General features: G+C 38.3%; 2 protein-coding genes across 3 annotated transcripts; one reads left to right on the top strand and one right to left on the bottom strand.

Annotated features, from left to right (window-relative positions):
• The first annotated feature begins 1071 nt into the window (after positions 1-1071).
• rbm45 (RNA binding motif protein 45) lies at positions 1072-8684 on the top strand. 2 transcript variants are annotated; one of them, XM_037783060.1, is made up of 12 exons: positions 1072-1404; positions 2660-2782; positions 3016-3142; positions 3317-3466; positions 3759-3845; positions 4325-4522; positions 4742-4871; positions 5601-5694; positions 6248-6402; positions 7375-7450; positions 7592-7721; positions 8066-8684. In XM_037783060.1, the coding sequence occupies exons 1-11, from the start codon at positions 1120-1122 to the stop codon at positions 7706-7708; spliced, it is 1542 nt and encodes a 513-aa protein (XP_037638988.1). In that variant the 5' UTR covers positions 1072-1119; the 3' UTR covers positions 7709-7721; positions 8066-8684. The 2 variants fall into 2 exon arrangements, with proteins under 2 accessions (XP_037638988.1, XP_037638989.1); XM_037783061.1 differs by lacking the exon at positions 3759-3845 and having other exon boundaries at positions 1075-1404.
• A 1248-nt stretch (positions 8685-9932) lies between these two features.
• zc3h15 (zinc finger CCCH-type containing 15) lies at positions 9933-20762 on the bottom strand. The gene is made up of 11 exons (XM_037782810.1): positions 20520-20762; positions 17612-17704; positions 17234-17324; positions 16957-17109; positions 15940-16031; positions 15225-15407; positions 13669-13749; positions 13505-13570; positions 13294-13407; positions 12241-12376; positions 9933-10934 (listed from the first exon to the last, which is right to left on the bottom strand). Exons 1-11 carry the CDS (start codon positions 20595-20597, stop codon positions 10750-10752), a joined length of 1272 nt encoding a protein of 423 aa, XP_037638738.1. The 5' UTR covers positions 20598-20762; the 3' UTR covers positions 9933-10749.
• Between the last annotated feature and the right edge of the window lie 4832 nt (positions 20763-25594).

The raw sequence follows: 25594 nt of genomic DNA on the forward strand, positions 1-25594 counted from the left end.
GCAATATTAGCAAAAATGTAATTTCTGAAACATGTCCTTAAGGACATTAAAATGATAATATCTGTCATAAAACATATTTTATATTTTTTGTGTTTGAAGACTGACATCTGTGTGGTTACTGTCTACATTTTTCAGGGTGTAGAGAAAATCATGAAATCCTCTATTTAAAAAAAAAAAAAATGTATATCAATATTTACAATTTACACACAGCTTGATGAAAATGAATTTATGTCCTAAAAATATTATAGAAATTAAAAAATCTAAATGTATAAAATAAAGTGATGAAAACCATAAAAAATATACATGTTACAGATTCAAATCTTTACGACTATATGTACCTGTTTATATTTATTACATACTCTGATGGCTAAAATTTAAATTCGTAGAGGTTGATTTTCTATAATTTGGGAGACACAAAATTATAATAATAATAATAAAAAAAATAATAAATAAATAAATAAATAAATAAATAAATAAATAAATAAATAAATAAAATATAGTGCTTATATATAGCCAATTCATTAAATTTATTTATTTGACACAGACATACACTATTTTCTTACCTGTAACCTATTGTAAAATACCCTGTAATAGGCCTATGGTTCAGATACTCAGATGAAATATTTTTTCATATTTTTTATTTATTTAATATGAGTTACAAAAGCTCTCTGCAGCATCCTTTTGTAACTGAGGACAGCAGAGTGCAGTTATATATCACTATGGCTGCTGCTCTCCCTCCAGTCACCAGGTGGCAGTAAACCTTCACTAGCTTATATAGAATGTTCGCGGTCTTCTAGAATCAGCTACAGTGACGGCTTCAAAACTATGGGAATTTACAGAACTAACTTACTACACTTTGCCAAGATACAGAAGCTATTCGTGAAATGTTGTAATCACCATACTCTCCTATCAGTATATTACCTACATCCTACACATAACGTTTTCTAATTCACACTTTCCAGGATCTCGGTCAACCTAGCTTTTCATTTTTAAACGCCATGATGATCAGCCACAGTTCCGGAGGAAACAGGAAGTTCCGAGGTGTACTTGAAGGCAGCACCAACGGCCGGTTCAGTCCAGCAGGAAGAAGAAGAAGCAGAAGAGGAAGAAGGAACAAAGATGGAGGAGTATCCAGCCAGCGCGAACACTAAGCAAACAGAGAACCTCGACGACCCGCCCAACAGCCGGCTGTTCGCGGTCACCAGCCGCTCCATCACGGAGGATGATATCCGGGAGAGCTTCTCGGTGTTCGGAGAGGTGCAGGGTGTCTGGGTGGTGAAGGATAAACAGACTAAAGAGTCTAAAGGGATCGCGTATGTGAAGTTCTCCAAGTCCTCTCACGCCTGTCTGGCCATGGAGGAGATGCACGGCAAGGTGGTGCTGGAGGGGACCAAACCCATCAAGGTAAGGGTTAACTGAGAGGTTATCTAGTACCAATACAATGTGATGTTAATGTTTAGAGAGCTTCAGGTTAAACGATGTAATTATAACATATTAGCTTTAGCTTCTGTACCACTGTGACGTATCTATCAGTGAAACGCTGTGATTGGTGGAGATGGCTGTAAATCAAATCCCTCGCATTTGATTGGACCTCTAATGAAAAGTGGGCGGGACTTGAGAGCTACAGAGGACTGGTGGTGCAGTTTTGGGTTGAATTGAGTTTTTAGTTTACTTCTATCTATTTACCTATTTATATTTATTTTCTTATTCTTTTTAATCCAGCCTTAATTTGATATATATATATATTATATATATTATATATTATATATATATATATATATATATATATATATATATATATATATATATATATATATGAAAAGAAGAAAAACAAACAAACAAAAAAAAAAACTCCTCAACTGGCTGGGCATGGGCAATGAGGCCTTAACACCAACTGGGCTTCTCCTCCATCTCCTCCCTCCAACGATTTCCTATGGATAGAAAAGGGCATAAGCCCTGAGCTATCAAACCAGGCTCCTGAATTTACGAGTAGGAGTTGGGTTGAATTTTTGTTAACATCCCTGAGTGCAGGATCAAACATTTCAAACTGTTTTACAGAAGAGAAAAGACAGAGATTAGATGTAAAAAAAAAAAAAAGCATAGCATATGATAAATTAACAAGTAACCCAGGGACACAGGATTAAAACTATGAAAATATATTTTTCATGTCACTGTAAAATCAATCATTTTTTTGTATACGATAATACCATAATACTTTATTGTCAGAAAGGTCTGAAATTTGTTTTGCATCACAGCAGCTCCATTTGCAACATCACAAAAAGGACAAAGACAAAAAACAAGGATACATACATTTAAACATTACAATCATAGAAGACGATATTCAGGGCCCTTCAACGTACATTTGATCTGGGATTAGGCTCCATATTTAGTTTTAGGATTGACTGGTGTACAAAAGAGTGCTTCAGTCTAACCTTATTAAATCATGGAACCCTGTATCTCCGATTTGATGGTAACAATTCATATTCACTGTTCAAAACATGGTTGGGGTCAGAGACGATGGTGTTAGCCAGCCTTAAAATGTTATTATGATAGGCTGATTCATAGAATTTCTCAAGGGGTTGACCTACAGTATCTTGCTGAATGTTTAATTAAGTTGCAGTTGTAACCATTTGCTTTCCTTCTCTGCTTGGTTGTGTAGGTGTTTATCGCCCAGTCACGGTCTTCAACAAAACACAGAGACGTTGAGGATGAGGAGTTGACCAGGATCTTTGTCATGATCCCCAAGTCTTTCTCAGAGGAGGACCTTAAAAACACATTCAAAGTAACTATACCCATTTTCTTTCTGCCTTTACCATCGTCTTTATGTTAAATAAAGACTACAATGCATACTTGCCAACTCCCGGGGGACTCCCGTTTTTCATTGCCCTCTCCTGGTTTCCTCCCGGGATCATAATCCTCCCGCAGTTATTTTTTCCACCATGATCCCACATAACCAGTTTAGCAGGATAAATACAAATCTATTTATCCCTGGCTTTGTTTGTCTGTCTCTTTCAGGAGTATGGTGATATTGAGTACTGCGTCATCATCAAGAATAAGACCACAGGGGAAAGTAAAGGACTGGGCTACGTGAGATACTACAAACCCTCCCAAGCTGCCATCGCTATAGAGAACTGTGACAAAAGTAAGATGGTGTTAACTTCTCTTACAGGAAAAAAAGTACTGGGAGACTTTATATGTCTACATATTCATAACTGAATTTAAACTTTACAGTTAACATAATATTTAGTGTTTTTCTCACCGATGTGGACGATTTAGTCTGTCAGAACTGTGTGATTGATGATGGTGGTGTTATTAGGTTACAGAGCCATCCTGGCTGAGCCTCGCACCAAGAATACAGCACAAGAAGACTACTCTGGTGGAGCGCCCAGAGGGGATTACATGGGCGGCGGCGGTGGTGGTGGCGGCGGAGGCTGCAACGACCCAAACCAGTATGCCTTCCCTATGGGTAAGCAGTTTGACATCCTAATTCAGTATTTCTTTTGTTATATCCTTTTGTTCATCTCTTTCAAGCCCATGACCAACACTTTAGTCAGTCAGGCATAAGACACATCATTGCTGTATTTTGTGTCTGCTGTCAGATGAACATTATACTTGGGCATTATGATGAGTAGCTCTTATTTAAATGTACCCTGGTGGGGTTTCTTTTTACCTTAGGCATCTCTGTGGAGCAACAGTGTTTTTATGAGTAGCTCCCTGTTTTCCTGCCAATTACTTCACATTATTCCACTGATCTACAGGTGGCGGTAACGCGCCCAGAAACTCGGCAAAGACGAGGCTCAGGCAGGAGAGAAGACTGCTAGCAAGTAATCATAGATATAAACAATGTAGGCTACAAATGAGCACTCTGTTGGTGAACCGGAACATGAATAACTAGAAGTGAAAGATGTTACCATAGATGTATATACATAGATACCGGTTCAACCCGTTGCTGCGATACGTCAGTGTCACTGCCATATTCTATGTAATGAACAGAATGTTGTAGTTTATTCTGAATTCTTTAGTGGAGGGATGCAAGAACAGGGCTAATGTGGGACCGACGGCTAGTTCTAGTTAATAACCTGGCAGCTACATTTTGAACCAACTGTAAGTGTGTAAATCAATAGTTCAAGATCCGTAGACGACGAGATACATCGGATTTTTGGGATATTTTTTAGCAGTGGAAAACAGGACTGGATGAGCTTAGTAACACAACGGTCAAAGGTCATTCTTATAAGAGTCCTAAGCGCCTCTAATGTGAATCCATTTGGGAATCCCTTACTGTAGTCGTCTCCGTCCTGTTCTTGACCCTGGTGTCTCCCTACAGCTGACCCTGGCAACTACCAGTCAATGGACTACCGCTCCTCCGGTGGTGGTGGCGGCGGCGGCAGCGGTGACTTCACGCGGTGCCTGATGTTGTCAACGCGGGCTGCGCTCACCCAGGAGCAGATCTTTGCTCTCTTTGACCTCATTCCTTGCATGGAGTACTGTGAGCTGCAGAGAGACTCTTATGGAATGAGCAAAGGTTAGTGATTAAACACCTGGGCGCTACAATCTCATAATTTAAATACATTTTCCAGACAGGTCAAACTTTTTTTGGAACAAAAAGTATTTCAAAAAATGACTTTCTTGATTGTAATATAAGCTCAAGTCATTTTTATAGTTTGTAATTAATGCAGTCTGTGGATGTTGATGTGTTCCAGCTGTTTATTATGCTGACTGTAAACTTAAAACTTCTCCTCAGGTCATGCTTTGATTCGCTACGGTAACCTTGGATCAGCGGTTTACGCCAAGGAAAAGCTGAATGGCTTTGAATATCCACCTGGCAACAGACTGGTAGTCAACTTTGTTGACGACGGAGAGGACCGCGGAAGGTACACACACACACACACACACACACACACATGCATGTATATACACTTTACACTTGCTGTGTGTCTGCGGAAGTTAATGGAGGCATGCAGCAGAAATGACCTTTTAGAGTTAATATATTAATTAAAAATGATTAACTGTAACCTCTTCCCGTCTTCTGGGTCAAGTTTTATTTGTTGTCAAATATTCATGAGTGAATGTGACGGTTATCCCCGTGGGCCACAGTGACCGGCCAGTTGTTTTCCAGGAACAAGCAGTTTTTATATAGTAAACAAGGAAGTACGTAGTGGAAGAAGTCAAAGTTGTTAAGCCGTAGAGGAAAACCCAACATAAACTGTTAACCGTGGACAAAATATTGTTCAGAAAGCAGCGGGGGCAGAAACAGGAGTCAGGAAAATATCACTAAATGTACACTAAGATTATTTTTATGGTAATTTTAAACCCCTCACACAAATGCACCACTTTAAATCTGGTGTTTACCAGAGATGTGCTCATAAGTTTCTTAGAAAGAAAGAATCATTCTGCATTAATAAAGCATAAATAAACGACTAATCGACCAAAGAATTCTTAGTCAACTTAGACCAAAACGACCGATTAGTCGATTGAGAAGGGGCAGCTCTAGTTAGTATACAGCCCAGTTTGAAGTAGTTTGGTTACACGACAACAACTTCACCAGTACAAACCGTTGAACCTCAACTTGAAACATACTTTGTGCTTGTCTTTGTGTGCAGCCCCGTAGGTCGGATGGCCATGCAGTTTGTTGCGACTCAGATGATGTCTGCACCGTGGAACGCACCCTCCTCCAGCCAGGGAATGAAACCTCCTGTAAGTATATTAAATCAACGCCTGGTTTACACAGTTGCATCAGTTGTATTGTATTATCCTGAGTTAGATCAACTCGGAAGTTATTTTTAAGACTATTACAGAGAAAAAGGAGATTTCTGTACACAAATACCACATGTGCAATGTTTTTTTTATTCATCTGCAAAAAGACCTATTGATTTTATTTCATCAGAATATCGGTCAGATTTATGATAAAGAAATAGAAAACTACTGCAAAATTTGGCTAATTGTAATAATTTTTTTAGAAACTAAACTTATCATAGAAAACAACTCGCCCTACATACAGGAATAACAACTCAAGGTTGATTACTGCTCGAGGTCATTAATTATCCCTCCAGGCCTCCTCCTGCCACCAATAGAGCCATTTTAGATATTAAATGATTAATGAAGTAAAAGTTGGTCATTACACAATGTTTACCACATTGAACCGATGTTCATGAGGATCATACAATATATGACCAATTATTAGGTGTAAAAAACTAAAAATGTTGAAGCTGAATCACTGATCGTGGGTGTGTTTGTCGGTATCCTCCAGAATTTCTCCGTCTCCTCGATGCCCCGGATCCAGACGGACGTCAGCCTGCCCCCTCTGAAGAAGCTCGCCCCACCTGAGAGCAAGACGAAGGAGCGCTTGTTTGTGGTGTTCAGCCCCTCCCCGCTGCCCCCAGATGTGCTGGAGGACGTTTTCTGGTAAACCTCTCATTCACTGACTCAGAATGCTACTTAATTATAACAATAAAAGTCTAAAAATAGGTTCAATTGATCACGACTCTAAACTTAGTCGCCACAAATGACTGTGGATGAGCACATCAAACTAAATGCTTTTAAGCTGTGTTCAGACCAAGAGCAAAGCAAATTTTCGCCTCGCCTCGTGAGTTGGAACATCGGTATCATTTGTGTTCATTCGCACTAGAAAACCAAACACTGTCTTGTCTGGGTTCATATCATCACCCGGCAGCGAGCTGTATTCACAAGCAAGCCACCTCGCTACTGCGGTATGAACCCAAAATATACCGATTGTGCAGTGATTTAATTGCAATAAAAGGATCAGAAGGATGCTGAAATAACCGCATAATGACGCCGATTGTAAAAAGTCTGAACTCATGCTTTGTCAGGTTTGTCCGTACGACGACAGTCAAACAACTTTTAAATTGCTTGTTTCCTGAATGAAGTTTGGATGGATCAGTACCAGACTATGCAGCTGCTCCATCAACACTCAACATAAAGTCATCCAGGCATAAATACGGCATCAACGTTGTTGTTTCTACACAGACAGTCTGTGGTTTCTACACAGAGTTTGGTCCGGTCTCTGTACAGATATGATGTACTATCGTAGCTCAGGGTGACCGATATTATTTTCCTCCATGACTGATTCAACAACGTCCGTGGCGACAGGAGGAGAATCTCAACGCTGATGGGCTTTCACGACACAGCGGCGCGTGTATTTCTCGCTCGATTTGAAATATTTAAACTTTCAAGAATACGTGCATTTTGCGTGTTGCCTGGCTTGAATTTGCATCTATTTGCCATACTTTTTATGTAATCGCATGTGCAAAAAGTTTGCTTCGCTCTTGATGTGAATGTGCTGCTCTGACAATATACTTACAAAATGATGCTCCAGACAATCAGCATTTACTTCCTATCTCCCTCTTCTCTCTGTAGTCGCTTTGGTTCCCTTATTGAGGTCCATTTGGTTCCTGGGAGGAAGGTCGGATACATGAAGTATGCAGAGAAACAGGTGAGACTCTCAACTGATTGAGGATGAACACACCAGATACAGAAAAATAGGTAGCATTTGATGTAAGCTTAACAAGCAGGATATTGGATAAATGCAGCCTGGAGGTAGTCACATGATAACCTCAGTCTCTCTCTCCCTCAGTCTGCAGATGACGCCATGGCGTTGCTCCACGGCCAGGTCATCAATGGAGTAAAGATGAAGGTGATGCTGGCTGATCCTCCCAGAGAGGAATCTCACAAACGCGCTCGTACCTACTAGGACCACGTGACCGGTAAGTTTTCTACTGCAGGAGACAGTATTTTAGTATTATACAGTAAATGTATCCTGTATAAGGCGTGTCGACGTGGTTTGTGAACGACACACATACACTGAGCAGGAAAAGGAACATTTCTCACATTCGTGCCTGGGAAAATATGAAGTCTCCTTTCTTTAATGCAACCCCAGTGAGCGTTGCAGTGTTCAGATAGACATCTAGCATTTGAAATGTATTACATACTGTGTGTGAGAGCGTCTTCTGTGTGGACAGTCCTCCACACACCTGTTCACACCTGTAAAACGGTGTCTGATGAGTTGTTTGTCTTCCTGTGAATAACACTGCAGCTTCTTGTTCCCTAGGCGACTGTTGTCATGACACAATGACACCTGACCTGACCCGACCAACCGACCGACATCGAGACCTTCTCCCGACCTCTGACCCGACCTTTGACACCTGTCTGACCTTACTTCTGGTCAGTGACCTTGCTGTGACTCACGTATATAACAAGTAGCGTCCACTGCTTAAATGGAGTCTTAATCATTTACAGTCTGTGAGCAGCAGCAACAACATGAGCAGTGTGTGTATTTTGTGGTCAACGTCATGCTTTTTATGCTTTTTCTTTTTTTACATCATTTCAACGTTCACACTGCTTTTGGCTCTTGCTAGCTGGACTAACCAGTTTGACAACTACAGCAGTAGCACGCCATGTTTTATCTACAGACTATTGAAGAAACGCAAATTGATCTACAAATGGTCATTTTGTGGATGACGTAGTTTAAAGATCTCACCAGTTACGCTGTAGTTCAGCTGGTTGGTAGCATTGCTAAAAGCTAAAAACAGGATTTGTTCAGATGGATCTAGACGGTTTAGTTTTTCAGATCTGGTCCTTCCTTTTTTCTCTTACTGTCACTCCATGTTGAGCTGTTCATCAGACTAACTGTACTGTTTTTTGTCTCAATAAAAATCAGTTAAACCCCACTCAGCATGTCGTCTCTTATTCTGTAGCTGCCTGATGAATAACTGGACACTTAATTCTTCATAATTATGTTTTAATCATATTTTATTTATTTGACTCTGTAGTCTCTCAATGTTGCATTTTCATGTTTTACTTAGATTTATTGTTGGATTTCTTTCATGTGCTTGTTTTTCTTCAGAATAGTGGTGTAATAAAAATCATCTAAATCTGCTAAATAAAATCAAAGTGAAAATGTGGCTGTAAATGAGAAACAAATTGTGGAGATGGGGAGTTGGAGGATGATCACCTGCCTGTGAACTTCTAATTTTATATTAGATAGACACCGACTGTCTGCCTACAATAATATCAGGATAACAATACATACGTCTACAACTACTTTGTATAAATGTCTTTACAGCTTCACATTACGTGTTTTACATTTTAGCTACACCCTCTGTATGTATGTGTAATGCCAATAAAGCTTATTGAATATTGAGAGATAGATGGATAGATACGAGTCTCCCCTTTACAGACATGCCCACTTTATGATAATTACATGCAGTTTGGGGCAAGTCATAGTCAAGTCAGCACACTGACACACTGACAGCTGTTGTTGTCTGTTGGGCTGCAGTTTGCCATGTAATGATTGGAACATATTGTTTTATGCTAAATGCAGTACCTGTGAGGGTTTTTGGACAATATCTGTCATTGTTTTGTGTTAATTGATTTACAATATTAAATATATACATGCATAAAGCAGCATATTTGTCCTCTCCCATGTTGATAAAAGTATAAAATACTTGACAAATCTCCCTTTAAGGTACATTTTGAACAGATAAAACGTGTGATTAACAATGTATAGATATAAAGCTTTAAAACGGAGTCCGCTACAACCTAAAAATTGTGAGTTGTGTTAATGCGTTAAAGAAATTAGTGGCATTAAAACAAATTTGCGTTAACGCGTTATTTTTCTTAACTTTGACATCTATAATATATATATAGATATAATCTATAACTCAACAAGCCTCCCTTGATAGGTATAAATCTGAGTTTAAATGTGGTATTACAGGTAAATATGGACCACTTTAATCATATATATACTTTAATTACCCTCATTATGTAGCAGCCGCAAAACTACATTTTGTAAAGCAGAACGTTGCGTTTAAAAACCCTAAAAGCATCTTTAGAATTAAAAATGCAAGAGCAGTAAATGTGTACATTTAGACCTGCAGTAACTGATTTCTTGAAGTTTTCCAAGAAGAGACACACACTGGATGTACAGTAATCTTTTATTTCTTCAGGAGGCAACTCATGAGAATATTATTTACAATTGTGGGCTGGCAAGTGGACCGTTTGGTTCCCCTGCTGGGTCTTTATTATAGTCTGGTCTCAGAAGTATTTTTAAAAGCTTGGTTCCTTCAGAAAAGTTACATGAAATTTCCTTAACATAAGTTTCAACAGGGCTTTAACTTCAGCTAAATGAAATGTAAACTGGAGCTTTTGTTTTGGTACGAGAGCAGGTGAACAGATTCAGTTTCTTACAACAGAATCACTCCTGTTCATTTCCTACGTTGTAAAACTTCAGTTCTCTTTCAAACATCCATCGATGTTATTTTGATTTATTGAAGTCTTCTCACGAGTATAGTGCTTTCATCTCTGCAAATCACAATATTTAACTGATCAGGACCTAATTTATTTCAGAAGTAATTTCAGTTTTAAGCCAGCGAGTTTCGTCGAGCAACAAAAAAGTGCACAACAGCAGCCAAATTCTCTTTTAATGGAAATTCTGCTGAGCATCGATCATGTGGATCCGGCCCTGCTGTGGAAATTTGGACACCCAGCGGACAGAAAGCGGAGGACGTGGTGGGATGTGAGAGGGGCGATACAGAAAAACAGAGGGCGGCAGAGACAGGCAGTGATGTCATGAAATAATCAGGCTTTATTACCGGAGTCTCTGAAACTTAAAATCATTCAAACGTCTGGTCTCTTTGTTGTGTAGCTCCATGCATCCGTCGGTCGATCCCTTCGTCACTCAGTCCATCCTAACTCCTCCTCCTCTTCCTCCCACCTCCCCTCTCACGCTCCCTCTCAGTCTTCCATCGCCAGTGTGTTGAGCTCCTCGTCCAGCTCCTCCAGATCTTCTCCCGTGAACAGGTTCTCATCCACCGGTACCTCCTCTTCTTCCTCCTCCTCCTCCTCGTCCTCCCCTACGCCGTCCTCCCCCGAAAGCCCGTTGGCCTCGGCGCCACCGCAAGCTCCGTTCAGCTGCTCCTCTGTTGAGCGGAAGAAAAAAGATTTGTTTTTTAAATCATGTTTTGTTATTTGTGCATCAAAAGTACTCTTATTTATTTCCATTTCTATCTGAGGTCATATTAACGTCCCAGTAAAACGGAAGTTAGCGCGTCTTTATCTTCAGTACTGTGACGTATTCCCTAGTTAAACTGAATATTTGAGTCGTGTACACGGCAATATATGTTTTTGTATATGGAATGGGAATGTGATGCCATTGTTGGAGGATAAAGGGAAAGAGTGCCATCCGCTGGCCGTTTACTGTAAGTGCCAAAAGATAAAACACTGCACAGTGAATAAGATTTAAAAGCCGATTTGTAGTATATCTAGCATACAGTCAGACACACATTTAGGCTAACGTTATGGGTTTCATTTTGCAAGATACCGGTAGATTAAATATGCAGTATTATCCGTCATTTTGTTTTTTGGCTTGTAGATCTTAATGTCATATACCTACCCGTTAGTAAACCAGACATCGGCCCCCAAAAATGAACACATCAGTGAGTGTAATGGGTGACAAACTGTCAAGATCCTCCTAATTCATAAGGATCGATATCATTAACTGACTTCAATTTTGTGAATAAAAATTGGCGGCGCGCCCCAGAATGCTCCACGATTCTGGTTCCCTATTGTTGTTTTTATCATGAATACTTTCACACAGAACGTGAACATTACACAGTGAAAAAGCGTCTTTTGGAACCAGTTGGATTATTCTGAGCTTTCGCACAGCAAATAAAAGGCGTCAACCAATCAAGTTGTGCACAACAGGTTTGAGTTGCGCTTTTATTTCTGAAACGACAACACAGAGGCTCCGTAGTACGAACCAAGATGCAAAACTTTATTACTCTTTTTAATCTCGACAATTAACAGATCCACTCCTTCCATTCTTACCTTTTACAATAAGCCTTAGACAGATAATATTCGCAGGCGAGTATTTAGCATTTTCCTGCCGTTTATTCGTCAGGCCACCCCGATGTGTGAAGGCCTTTAGAGTGTAGCGTGATACGGAGCCTCCACACACATATAATTGATTGGTTGTTGATATTATTGGTTATTGGCTACTAGCTTACGTAAGCACACATATTTTGTTACGAGGAAATAGATTTTTCTATTTTTGCATATATTGTTAAATAGGTCACAATATGACCGAGGATGTGATCTAAAAGGGTTTAAAAGGGCATTTTTCCCTTTCATCTGGACTCTAAGTGATTGACTTAATGTATTGGCTGTTATAAATAGTGGTTAAGCCTCTGAACTGACCACAGAGAACTCACTCATCTTTACTCTTACCGTTGTCGGTTACCGTCGGCTGAGCCTTTTTCCTCGAGGTGAAGCGGTCCATGGATGCTACGGTGATGCCTGTGTTGTCGACCTCTTGTGGAATAAATCGGGATACGTCTATGTCCTGGATCTCTGTAGAATCAGTCTGAAATTAAAATAGTAAAAATAAGGTTTAGACAGAAGTGGGACACAAGACGGCAGTTCAAATGACACGTAGAGAAGCAGGTAAAGTGTTATGGTGAATAAATGTGTTATCTATGTAGTTGCATTCTCTACTAATTTAAATCCTGCTGGATGCAAATTGAAAACTTCATAATTATTCGCTACCTGAGACTTGATTTTCCAAAAACATTTTAGTACAAGAGAGAAAGAACCGACCAGAAAATGAATTAAGGGACAAAATTACTAAAAACTTAATTAAGATGAATTAAAGGAGTAAAGGAGAAATGTGTTCTTGTTGCATTAAACTTGTTTTACAGCCTGAATCTACGAAGCAGCACAAGTGTAAGAAACAGGTGCAGACAATTAACGGGCAAATCATTCGCTGTGTGAAAAAGCAAACAGCTGCAATGAAACCATTTAAATACAGAAAAACACTCTTAAAGTCAGCATCAAACCACTCTGCATCACCTGTCAGAAAGCTGGATTATAATTGCTTATAGATGAGATGTCTCATCTCTGAGATGTGGAAGCTGTAGATTACGTATCGGTGTGAACACCGTGTCTTTAAAATATTGAAACTCTTAACGGTATATTTAAGTATATAAAACATTTTCAGAATATTTCAGGAGCTGCAGAAAACTGCCCGACAACACCGACCTCGCAGTAGAACCAGAATAACTTGCAGATATTTTGTACCGACGATGTAAACTATATTAGACACCAAACAATGCTGAAGTGCGGTTATTGTTCTGAGACGTCTCACCTCAGGTGTGAACATAAATCAATATGAAGTCCTACGCAGCCAAACTAAATAACCATCGACTGTAGGAGGAGGGTATCGTCTGCTCTCCTTCAGACTGTCTCAAACTAATTCTGTGACCGTGTGCTGCGATACATTACCTCTTCCTCCTGGTCTTCATCTTCATCGCTGGCATACCCGGCATACTCGGTGGCTTCTTCGTCGTCCTCGTCGATCAAATCTGGACGGAACTCGAACACCTCGCGCCCGCTCACCTACAGACACACGTGATTTGAGTTAAATCCTGTATTACTGTGGAATGGGGTGCTATAGCATCATAAAGAGACCACAGAAATCTAGAAACAGACTCACCACTAGCGATTTCCCAGCCTTGAAGTCGGCCTTCTTCTTCTCCATCTCCTCCCTCGCTTTGTCAACCTGTTAATCAACAGCACACACAGGGAAGGAAACATTTCTGATGCTGCTCCGACAAAACTGATGTTAATAAAAACTGATTGAATTGAACACGTTCCAACCTTGTCCTGCCTTTTCCTCTTCTTCCAAGCCAGGAAAGTCTCCAGGGTGATCCGAGTCACGTGAGCGCCCAGAGCTGCTCGCTGCGGGGGGGACGGGGGGGGGGACGGAGAGACGGACATTAGCTTCCAACGGTTATACATCAGTCACATGGAGCATTTACAGACATCAGGATGTGGAGAGTAAAGAGAGCTTCCACGGTAATATATCAGTCACATTGTAAGTATTTACAGACATCAGACCTCGCGTGGAAGCCATGTTGGAGGTCCGACGATATCTGAAGATGCCATTTCTTTACTTTGTCCGTCTCAGACTTGATTTATTTCTGTTTTGTTTTGAATTGACCAATGATTGTTCTTGTGTTTCCAGTCTATCTGTATAGACGGGAGTTTTACTACTGTTTTATTAAGCTCTATGTAACTGTTTTTAAAAGGTGAAATAGACAATAAAGTTTACTTACATAAGTAGTACATCTAATGTCAGAATGGTAAGCCGACCACCACTAACACGGCTGATTTAAACACTAATATTTCTATTAGAAGATAGTTGTCAGAGCTCAACAATAAGGATTGCCTGATTGCCCGGGGCTCGTACAATGCCACACGGGGCCAGTAAATCTAGCGACTCACTTGCCCGACCGGGAAAGTGGTAAAAAAAGAATGAAACACAGTTTTTTTTTCCTGGAGCTGATGACGGAAGTAGCTAAGGAGTGAGCCATCTCACTTCTTTCTCATCTCTGTTGAGAGTTGTGCAGCAAAGAGACGAAACTCCGGTGCTATTTTGACAGCTGCTGCCGCCATTTTGGACTGAAAACGCTTATTATATTTATAATATTTTATTGTTTAACAAAAGCTAATTTTGGCAGAATATAACAATTTTGTTTTACTTTTGTACGGCACTTTGTAGGCGGACGTTTTTACTGCCGTCCGGTAGTCGCTTTCAGTTAAAAATGGCGGAAGCGTAGCTCTGCGTTGTTGAACAATTGACTTCACTTCTTGGCAATATACGTTCTTTGTGTGCAGTACCGATCAGGTGAGAAAAAGGCGGCGTTAGATGGAGTTTCGCCCACATCCTCACTATGTATTGTGCAGTTTGTCTCTGCGCTTACTCTGAGCAGCATGCATGAGCATTACTTACAATATATTTGAATATATTTCTTGCTTTTCTCTGATGGTCTGAATGAGTCACTAAAATGTTTTGCTTTTTAAAAGTAAGCTCGCTAAGAGGATCTGAAAAGTTGCTAGATGTAGCGAGAAACTTGCCAGAGTGACTGTCGGCGCAACATAAAAACATCATGCGGAACATGTTTTTAAATTTGACAAGCAAAGAAATCTGCTATACGAGGCTGTTGGCCGACGAAGTGAGCTCACCTTTGAGTAGCGGCTCGATTAAATGCTCCCTACATTTAATTATTCTGCCCTCATATAACCGATCTATTCTGGTAAATACATTTCTTTAACATTTGTGCAGCACATTATTCACCCAAAGCCTCCAGAAACACCACAGCATTGGATTGTAGTTATTTTTTCGATGAATCCCTCCCTCCCTCCGTCCTTACCTCGTTTTCTATCAGTTCCTCCAGCGAGATCTCGTCCTCTTTCTCCTCCTTCTTCTTGTCTTTCTTCAGTACGAAACCGGGCGGCAGAGCGTGCCGGTACATGCAGATGTCGCCCCCCACCGGACACGACCAGAACCAGCCGTACTTATTGTTCTCTATGGCGTCCAGGAAGTGCTTACACACCTGCAGACAACACCACGGAGTAGATCGTGTTAAACACAGAGGGGACAGCATCTTGTAATATTACTGCATTTAGCTGACTGAAGTGGGTCCGTATGTTTGGAGACAAACCGTCATGAGATCAGATTAACTGAATCAATCACCGGCCGATGGGTTTTTTGCCATTTCAAACGACCCTGATGGTAGTTTCTTGCTGACAGCTGGAGCCCAGGGAACGGACCGTTTGGCTTTAATTCATTCATGACCAACCTGACTCTGATGCCCCCAGCAATAACAAGAACTCATCAGGGATCAAAGATTTATGTCATGATTGATCGAATCCAATACCTCCACACTGCAGATGCTTTTCCTCGATCAACAGTCAAGACTGAAAGACCATTTTGGACGTTTATGTCTCTCTCAGCAGTTCTTTACCGAAACAATCAGTCATATTATCAATTATCAAATGAACCATCTGATGAAAGTTTCCCTCCGTGCATCAACCTCTTCATCTTTCCCTGTCTTCACTCATCGTTCATCATCCGGACAGACTTACGATTTGTGTTTTGGCTTTCTTCTTCTCCGCCTCTCCGTGTTTTTTGTTGATCACCTCCTCCAGCTTCTTCTCGTCCCAGTTCTCCATAGTGTCTGAACACAACACAGAAACTCATTTAATGTGTAGTAATGAAGCCTTTTACAAATAATACAAACTAATACAAATGGAAAAAAAATTCTACGATTGTATAATATGAAGTTTATATATATATATATATATATATTTATTAGGGCTGTCAAATTAATGCATTAAAAATAATAGTGCTGTGTATTGGCAAGAATCTGGCGATACGATATGCATCATGATACGGGGGTTACTATTCAATGTATTGCAATACTGTAAGCAAGGCGATGTAAGTAAATAGCATATTTAATAGTTAAAACAGACTGTTATGGCCACAAGCTTATGTTACATAACTAAAAAAAAACAGGTTTCGATAGGCTTATGTTTAATTATAAAAAAAAGACGTATTTGGAAAAAGTATTGGAAATAAAATTATTTATTGCTTTTTAATGCCCCCTTTTGATATTTCTATTCAATGCTTTACACGATAATGTTTTTGAGTTGAAATGTCTTCATTTGGGGCTTTTCCAAGCAAATATTGATATATGCAATGAATCAATCAGCATATCATGAAACTATTGTGATTCAAATTTTTAATTGATTGACATATACTGTATATATGAGATTTAGTGAGGGGCAGTTTGGCTTCTGCAGCAGGATGTTGGTGTGATTTTCAGGTGACTACTAAGTTTCAGGTATACCTCGTTTCTTGTATAACTAATGCTGAAGAAAATCACTTCCAATGAGAAATTTGTTTCAAATTTAAATGAACAGAAAAAAACAAAACAAAACATGTATTTGTCATATTAAATGCCAAGCAATTCTCCAAATTAGGGGTGTCGCGATGTACCAGTTCTGACTGTGGAATTGACTCTGTCTCCACCTCCACCTCCCTACACTCACATTTTGAGTGTAATTCAATTGCCAAAACAGAGAGGAACACTACACACTGACCTTTCTCCAGCTCGTCGTCTCTTTCATCCACGTAGAGGCTTCTCTTCTCACATTTCCTCTCCATCGACAGATCGTGGCTGAACTTACACTTGTCTCCTTTAGTACACTGACCCTGCTTGAAGAACGCACACAGCACCGACTTTGGGTCAACACCTGCAGAAAACAGACAAGATTGATTAATTAATCTGCTCTACTATAACACACACAATCTGCTAATTATTTGGCACTTTTAACAAGATGAACAACTGAAATGAAAGAGTTAAAATGTGTTGGTTACCTTTGGCGACTTTCTGAGCAGCGACCACGGGTTTAAACAACTCGTTGAGTTCGTCCAACTCCTTCTTCTTATCCGTCTTCTTTCCATCAGTCTGGACAGCCGACACACACAAACAGAGATGGTATAGATATATTTATAAAGATGATCTGATCCAATGAAATCAGCTGAGCACATAAGACAGGTGGGAAATCTAGTCAACTATCAGTTTTTCTGGTTCTTCGTTCTCTTACAAATGTGAGTTTCACAGCTGACATTTAAAATGATGCGGTAGAGAGAAAGTAGGGAGAGAAACAGCGAGGCAGAGAGATGATAACGTTTGAGACAGTCAGAGAGAGAAAAAGAGAAACACAGACACTGAGAAGAAGAGTTGATACTGACCGGTTTGGGAGCTTGTTTGACTTGCTGAGTAACGTTCTTGATGAACTTCTGCTGTTTGGCCCCTTTCTTGTTCTTCAAGCCAAATGTCTTGTCCTAGAAAAACACAAACAAAACAAGTCAATCGATCGTGTAACCTCCGATATCATCCCCCGGAGCAAGCAGCTCCAGCTGAACAAGAACAAGTTTCTGCACTTGTTTTTCTTTATTACACATCAACGAAATACAGAAGATGAAGGGGAACCCACATATAACAGCACAGCTTAAAGGTCCCGATACACTGCAGTTAGAAGCAGGGGAATCTTGCATCCACCAACTAGGACTGGGCAATATATCGATATTACACCGATATTGTGATATAAGACTTGATATTGTCTTATATTTTGGACATCGTTATATCGTGTTGTCTTTTCCTGATTTTAAAGGCTGCATCACAATAAAATTATGTCATTTTCTGAACTGTTCTAGCTGTTCTATTATTTGCCTTTTTACCCAGTTAGTCCTTATATCTACATAACTGATGATTATTTATCACAAATCCGTGGTCAAATGGGCCGTCGCTACGACTGTAGAGCACCCATATACTGACATTTATGTTAAATGCATTCAAACGGCCCCGATGGAGCTGACCCTGGATGGATAAAGAGAACGGAGCTGACGGGAGGGCTAGAGACCACCTTGGAGAAGTTAGTATAAAACATTACACGTCCCTAATAAATTAAAAAGAAAGTACCACTAATCTGTGAGGGAAATGTCTTTATTCTTTGATTTTTGGGTTGCTGGATAATAAATAATTCCTGACAATGACTGATATATTCGACTTCAGGACATCTCTGACTACATACATGCTGAATATCAAACATTCTTACTGTATTCATTTAGATATTTTTCAAAGCAAAAGTCTCTAGAAGTGTATGATTCAACTTTTTCCCATGGTCTAGTGTTAAAAAAGTTAACAAAAATCACAATAAATCGTAATATCGAATCGCAATACATATCGAATTGGGACATAAGCATATCGTCCCAGCCCTCGTGGTTTTCCAGGAGCAAAAAGACAACAACCAAGATTCATAATGTGATATTACTATAATCTGTAACGGCTCAACAACAATCTGTGTCAGCAATTAAACAAGTCTGTAAGAGGAAGAAAAAGCTGAAAAGACATCCGGCGTCACAACTGTTTTCCTGTTAGATTCACTAAACAAGATTAACTGTTATATTGACGGACTCTTATCCAACTGTGTGCACAATGTGATAAGGTATTAATTACGTCACGTTTAAACAGCCTTGTTTCTCTGGAAACTTAAGGATATGGCTGGTGTTATGTAACAACATCAGTCCGTCCCACAATCCTCTCAGACTTCCCACCTCTGTGGCCCTTAGCCCCACACTGAAGATGTATGTATATATATATAAATAGGCTCAGCTATTTCCCCAAAAAGGAAGAGCACTGTACTTTTTAACAAACATTCCTCAAACAGAAGTAACTACTAATGTGTTTTAGGGACTTTGTTCAGCCACAGATTAGAGTTTTCAATAGTTTGTGGACAACAAAGGAGATCTATGGTACAATAACCAGCTCCATCAAGCTGTGGATACACCAACAGTACTTGTTAATAATGAAATCAATTCATTTTAATGTGATTTATAGGCAATGAATTTCATCCTTTAAGCATCAGACAACATTTAAAGTACCTGTTAGACAGGTGATAGATACTTTGCAACTCTTATGGCAGATAAAACATGACATGTTTTATGAATTAAATCACCTAAAAGCAGTAATAACCCCTCTGGTACATGAACACGTTGCATCAAGAGGGGCTATATTCAGCCACAGATTAGAGTTTTCAATAGTTTGTGGACAACAAAGGAGGTCTATGGTACAAGAATCAGTTGATACACCAACAGTACTAGTTTATAATGAAATAAATTCACTTTAATGGGATTTAAAGGCAATAAATCTCATCCTTTTAAGCATCAGACAACAATTAAAGTACCTGTTAGACAGGTGATAGATACTTTGACATGATACTTTGATTATTATGACATTATTTATGAATTAAATCATCTAAAAGCAGTAATAACCCCTCTGGTACATGAACACGTTGCAGCAAAAGGGACTATATTCAGCCACAGATTAGAGTTTTCAATAGTTTGTGGACAACAAAAGAAGTCTATGGTACAAGAATCAGCTCCATCAGGCTGTGATACACCAACAGTACTTGTTAATAATGAAATAAATTCATTTAAATGGGATTTAAAGGCAATAAATCTCATCCCTAAAGCATCAGACAACATTTAAAGTACATTAAGTACATAGTAATGTATTGTTTTATCTGATAAAACATGACCTGATTCACCTGAAAGCAGTCATAACCCCTCTGGTACATGAACACGTTGCAGCTAAAGGCGGCTAAACTCTGACCAGCCGGTGTAAAGGGGCACACTGACACTAAGACATGAGATCAGTTTGTGGTTATCAGAATCAACACAGCTGCTGTTAGAGAGCCACACTAGCATTGACATGCTCTCACATGTGTCAACACACAGTTTAAGTTAATGAATGTGTAACTTTTCATTAGTTTATGGGTCAGATCTGGTGTCTGATCTCAGTGAGGCCGAGCAGCAGCAGCAGGCCCACCACTTTATAGCATGCTGCTAATGTAGCTGTAGAAACAACCAAGAGAATAACACATTCATATATACATAAAGGCTGGTATTATTATCTGTTGTTGTTAGGAACATTTATATAAATGACTGTGACACGTATGAACAGAGAGAGAGGAGGCTCGGCCTGCTAGCAGCCTCATTACATGAACACATGATCAGTTAGCTTCCTGCCAGGAGGCCGGTGGAACATGTGAGCTAACATGCTAACCGAGGCTAACTCGTGTTATAGATTTAGTTTTACCTCTATAATCTTCTCCTTCTTCTTCTCCTGAGTCTTTTTATTCCCCGTTGGCTGGGCGGCGGGTTTCTTCGGAGGCATGTTGTTGTCTCAGGTTGTCTCTGTGGGGTGTCTTTATTATAAATGAGGTGTTTCTGTTGGTAGAGTCAGCTCCACATTAACAACCCGGGTGATGCTAGCAGCAGCACAGCAACGGCGTCGCTAGGCCACATGTGAGTTGTTGATGTCCTGTGACGTCATCACGCATCGCGAGAGGCATGATGGGTACTGTAGTCTACAGAGAAATGACTTTATCCATGCTGCTGACTGAAACCTGCTACGTTATGTTGGTTTTGTTTAATTTCTGTTGTCCTTTTATGTTTGTCATAGCTCTTTGTTTATGTTTTCGCTATGCTTCTTTTGTATGTAAATGTTTTTAATGTTTTTCTGCTGTTACTATGGATACTGTCATTTTGAAATAAAAAAAAAAAGGGTACTGTAGTCTACAGAGAAATGACTTTATCCATGCTGCTGACTGAAACCTGCTGTAACCAGGGGTGGGAGAAGTACTCAGATCTTTTATTTAAGTGAAAGTAGGAATACTTCAGTGTAGAAATACTATGTTACAAATAGTACAGTAGCATAATCAAAATATTCTTAAAAGTACTAAAAGTAAAAGTACTCATCATGTTATTATTATTTTTTTTTTATTGTGTTTTTTTAATTTTTTTTAATTTTATGTTAGTTTTGTGTCATTTCTGTTGTCCTTTTATGTTTGACACAGCTTTTTGTTTATGTTTTCGCTATGCTTCTTTTGTATGTAAATGTTTTTAATGTTTTCTGCTGTTACTATGGATACTGTCATTTTGAAATAATAATTAAAATAAAATAACAATTTTGCACTGTACTATCGAAATATTATATTTGGTTGCTATGATTACAGTGACAAAGACAGTAATGCATTTTTTCTTATTAATTTAATTTTAATTCTCGTGAAGTTCCACATTCACAAGTTTAAATTTACCAAAAAAAAAGCCTAATTTCTTTGTATTTATGAAATAAAACGGAATTATATCTGTCAACAATTTCTTCCTCACAAAAAAGCAATGAAAACAATGAATAGTTGTTCTTATGCAATATCTTTAAAGTTTTTAAGTGAAATTATTGTCATACTCTTGCATTGTCTTTTTTATTTTATGTTGGTTTTGTTTCCTTTCTGTTGTCCTTTTTATGTTTGGCACAGCTCTTTGTTTATGTTTTCGCCTTGCTTCTTTTGTATGTGAATGTTTTTAATGTTTTCTGCTGTTACTATGGATACTGTCATTTTGAAAAAAAAAAAAGTCTACAGAGAAACGACTTTATCCATGCTGCTGACTGAAACCTGCTGTAACCAGTGGTGGGAGAAGTACTCAGATCTTTTATTTAAGTCAAAGCAGGAATACTACAGTGTAGAAATACTCTGTTACAAAAAGTACATTAGTATAATCAAAATATACTTAAAAGTACTAAAAGATGTCATCATACAGAATGGTCAGTTTCAGAATAATGTAAGCTATGTTATATTATTGAATTCTAAGTATTGATGAATTAATATATACATTATGTTAATGTTGCAGCTTTTAGTAGTAGTAATAATAATAATAATAATAATATAATATAATTAATAATAAATACAAAATTAATAATAAATATATATATTTTAATAATAATAATAATTACATATATATGTAATTATTGTAATCTAGTTTTATATATATATATATATATATATATCTTGCTGGGTAGCTTGTGAATATCACAACGGTGTCAGTAAAGTCTTATGTTTATCCATAATAATACATTATAATGTATTTGCTGGTAATATTTAGGCTAATATTATGAATCTGACTCTGCAAAGTAACTCGTGACAAAAGTTATCAAATAAATGCAGTGCAGTAAAAAGTACAATATTTGCCTCTGACATGTAGTGGAGTAAAAAATATAAAGTAGCAGGAAATGGAAAAATACTAAAGTAACAAGTACAAGTACCTCAAAATTACTTAGTTGCTCTCCACCACTGGCTGTAACAAAAATTTAAATTGAACCCTGATTAATCCAGAATGTAGGTTTTACATTCACAGTATATTTAAAAAAAATATTTAAACATTTTTATTTTTATTTAACTGTAGCGCAATTTCTATTCCACTGATATTACCTCAGCTAAACCAGTATTGCTATTTCTCCTGTTTCTGAGCTGCTTTTTATTCCATTTAGTTTGATTCTGCAGCATCTTTGTAACCTTTTTAACCTTTAACCAGGTAAAAGTGTAATTTAGGTTAAAATCTTGTAATTAGAAGTAGGGTTGGCAAAGATTTTAGAAAAATGTTTTTGTTATATTAGTTGAAATTCTCCTTACATCCCGACAGCAATCAATAAATCAAATGCTCTGACAGAAAAAAGAGAAATAAATGTCTTTGGAGGGAGGCCTGAGGGGACGGACTTTCTTGCTAGATTTAGGGACTTTTCAACACTGGGCTCAGTTTTTTGGTTGGATCATTTAAAAAAATCTAGTGTACTCTTGCTAGTTTCTCAAGATCACCGACCCTGTCTTTAAGACAGACCGGGCCATAACAATGAATAAATAATACGGTCACACAGAGCTCAAAAGATCATATACATTACACAATTAAAAGAAATGTACCAGCTTTAAAATCTAATATGTTCCTTTATATTTTTGGAATTATGTGGATGATAGAGGAGGAATGGTGTATCTGACTGATGTACAAGAAAAGGATCCTCAGTATTATATTATAAGTTTCATTATTTTTATTTATAATATTTTTTGTTTATTATTTTGAGTGGAGGCTCCACTATAATGTCGTTGCAGTGTCAGTATTGAACCTCCAGGTGTCAGTGTTGCTGCATCTGCCAGCTGAGGTGAAGAGTAACAGATGAGAGAGGTTCTGACTAGTCTAGTGGTCAAGAAGTACATCCCAACATATATTCTTAGAGAGCATCGATATCAGAATGATCGATATCAGAATGAGAACAAGAAGAAATGTAGAAGTAGCTGGGAGCTCCAGATCTCTCTGGTATGGAGCCTGTTGGAGAAGTTTTATTGAATTTTGATTGAACTGATTTTCTCAGTGTGTTAAATTTTAGATCTGATTATTAAAGAACCACCTTCAAGGAAAATTCCATCAAATACATTTAATACAGTCAGCAGAGTTAAAGTTATAAAATGACCAACTATGTCAAGTTTCATTAAGATTCTACTTTGTGTTAACAGTTTATTTTGTCAGATTCACCTGAACCAACTAGAACTGAGTGACCTGTAGCACAAAAATAATCAAGACAAGTGAGTCAAAAAACCATGACTTGAGTCCAGAAGAAGAAGAATGCTTGAAAGTTAGAGATGATTTGATGAATTATATATATATTTTTAATACTTTATTGAAGGAGTGCACGTGTTAACATAAATATTTATAATATTATTATTATAATATTAAATATTTATATGTGTATAGCGAGAAAGTAATAATGATAGTAAAGTAGAAAAATAAGAAATAAAGAAAATAATAACCATAAGAATAAACAGAAGTAAAATAATAAAAATAAAATAAAAAATGTAATTAAATTGAAAAAAATGAGAATAAATAGATTAAAAAAGAAGAAAAAAAAGTAGGCTAATATGATGTGATGACAAATAAACTCTACAAACTCTTCAGAATGATTTAGGAGGAGTTTACACACATATATATCATTAACAAAATTAAATATAAATACAATTAACAGTTTGTTTGTTCGACATAATTAGGAACTGTGAGGACATTAAGTTCATTGAATCAGTGTTTATTACAAAAGCGTCGTCATTCTTCAGTCTCACAACAGAGTATAATTACTTATAACAATTTCATGGATGTAATATTTGTAACATGAGCGTATTTAAACAACAAATTGTTAAGGTTAATGAGTGATTGATCCTGTTTGATGAGTATGAAAACGACAATTAGGGCTGTCAAAGTTAACGTGATAACGCGTTAACGCAACCTGTGATTTTTAGGTTGTAGCGAGCTGAGTTATAAAGCGAGATTGAAGATACTGGTATCATATGAAATGTCATAATAGCTTGTCGGGAAGGAGGTTAAATAACGCTCCAAACTTAACGCTACATTTTAGCGAGGAAAAAGTGTCATGTCCATTTTCAAAGGGGTCCCTTGACCTCTGACCTCCAGATGTGTGAATGTAAATGGGTTCTCTGGGTACCCACGAGTCTCCCCTTTACAGACATGCCCACTTTATGATAATCACATGCAGTTTGGGGCAAGTCATAGTCAAGTCAGCACACTGACACACTGACAGCTGTTGTTGCCTGTTGGGCTGCAGCTTGCCATGTTATGATTGGAGCATATTGTTTTATGCTAAATGCAGTACCTGTGAGGGTTTCTGGATCAATATCTGTCATTGTTTTGTGTTGTTCATTGATTTACAATAATAAATATATACATACATTTACATAAAGCAGCATATTTGTCCACTCCCATGTTGATAAGAGGATTAAATACTTGACAAATCTCCCTAAAATGTGCGATTCATTTGTGATTAATCGCGATTGATCAAATGACAGCCCTGCACTAAAATAAATGTAAAAAAAATTAAATATGTTGCAGACTCCGGTGTGGCAGAAACTAATGTGTGCAGTCGATTCATGAGAAAAAAAAATAATTGTGTTTCTACGATACAAATGATTGTCCTGAGCATAAAAAAAAGTTGTTAATGAGCCGCCATCTGGCCAGTGGACATAAGACTGTTTTATTAGCATTTTGCTTCTATTTAATAGTTTGATTGCAGAGACCGCTGGTCAATTAAGACACCCCTGGTAGGACTTTTACTGCCTGGATGAACCTATCTACAAACCTCGGCCGTGTAGGTCATCTAACAGGGGGAGGGGATGTTAGGGGAAAGAAGAAGAAGAGCATCAACCTCTGTAACACCAGAGTCCTGCAGTCCGTTGTGTGTTTGAGAAGAAACCCCTGTTTTTGTATCCAGAAGCGTGAGATGGTGTCATGGCTGCAGGGCGGCGAGCCAACCAGCAGCAGCAGCAGCAGCAGCAGCAGCGT

Source organism: Sebastes umbrosus, chromosome 10, assembly GCF_015220745.1.
Source record: "Sebastes umbrosus isolate fSebUmb1 chromosome 10, fSebUmb1.pri, whole genome shotgun sequence".
Classification (NCBI taxonomy): Eukaryota; Metazoa; Chordata; class Actinopteri; order Perciformes; family Sebastidae; genus Sebastes; species Sebastes umbrosus.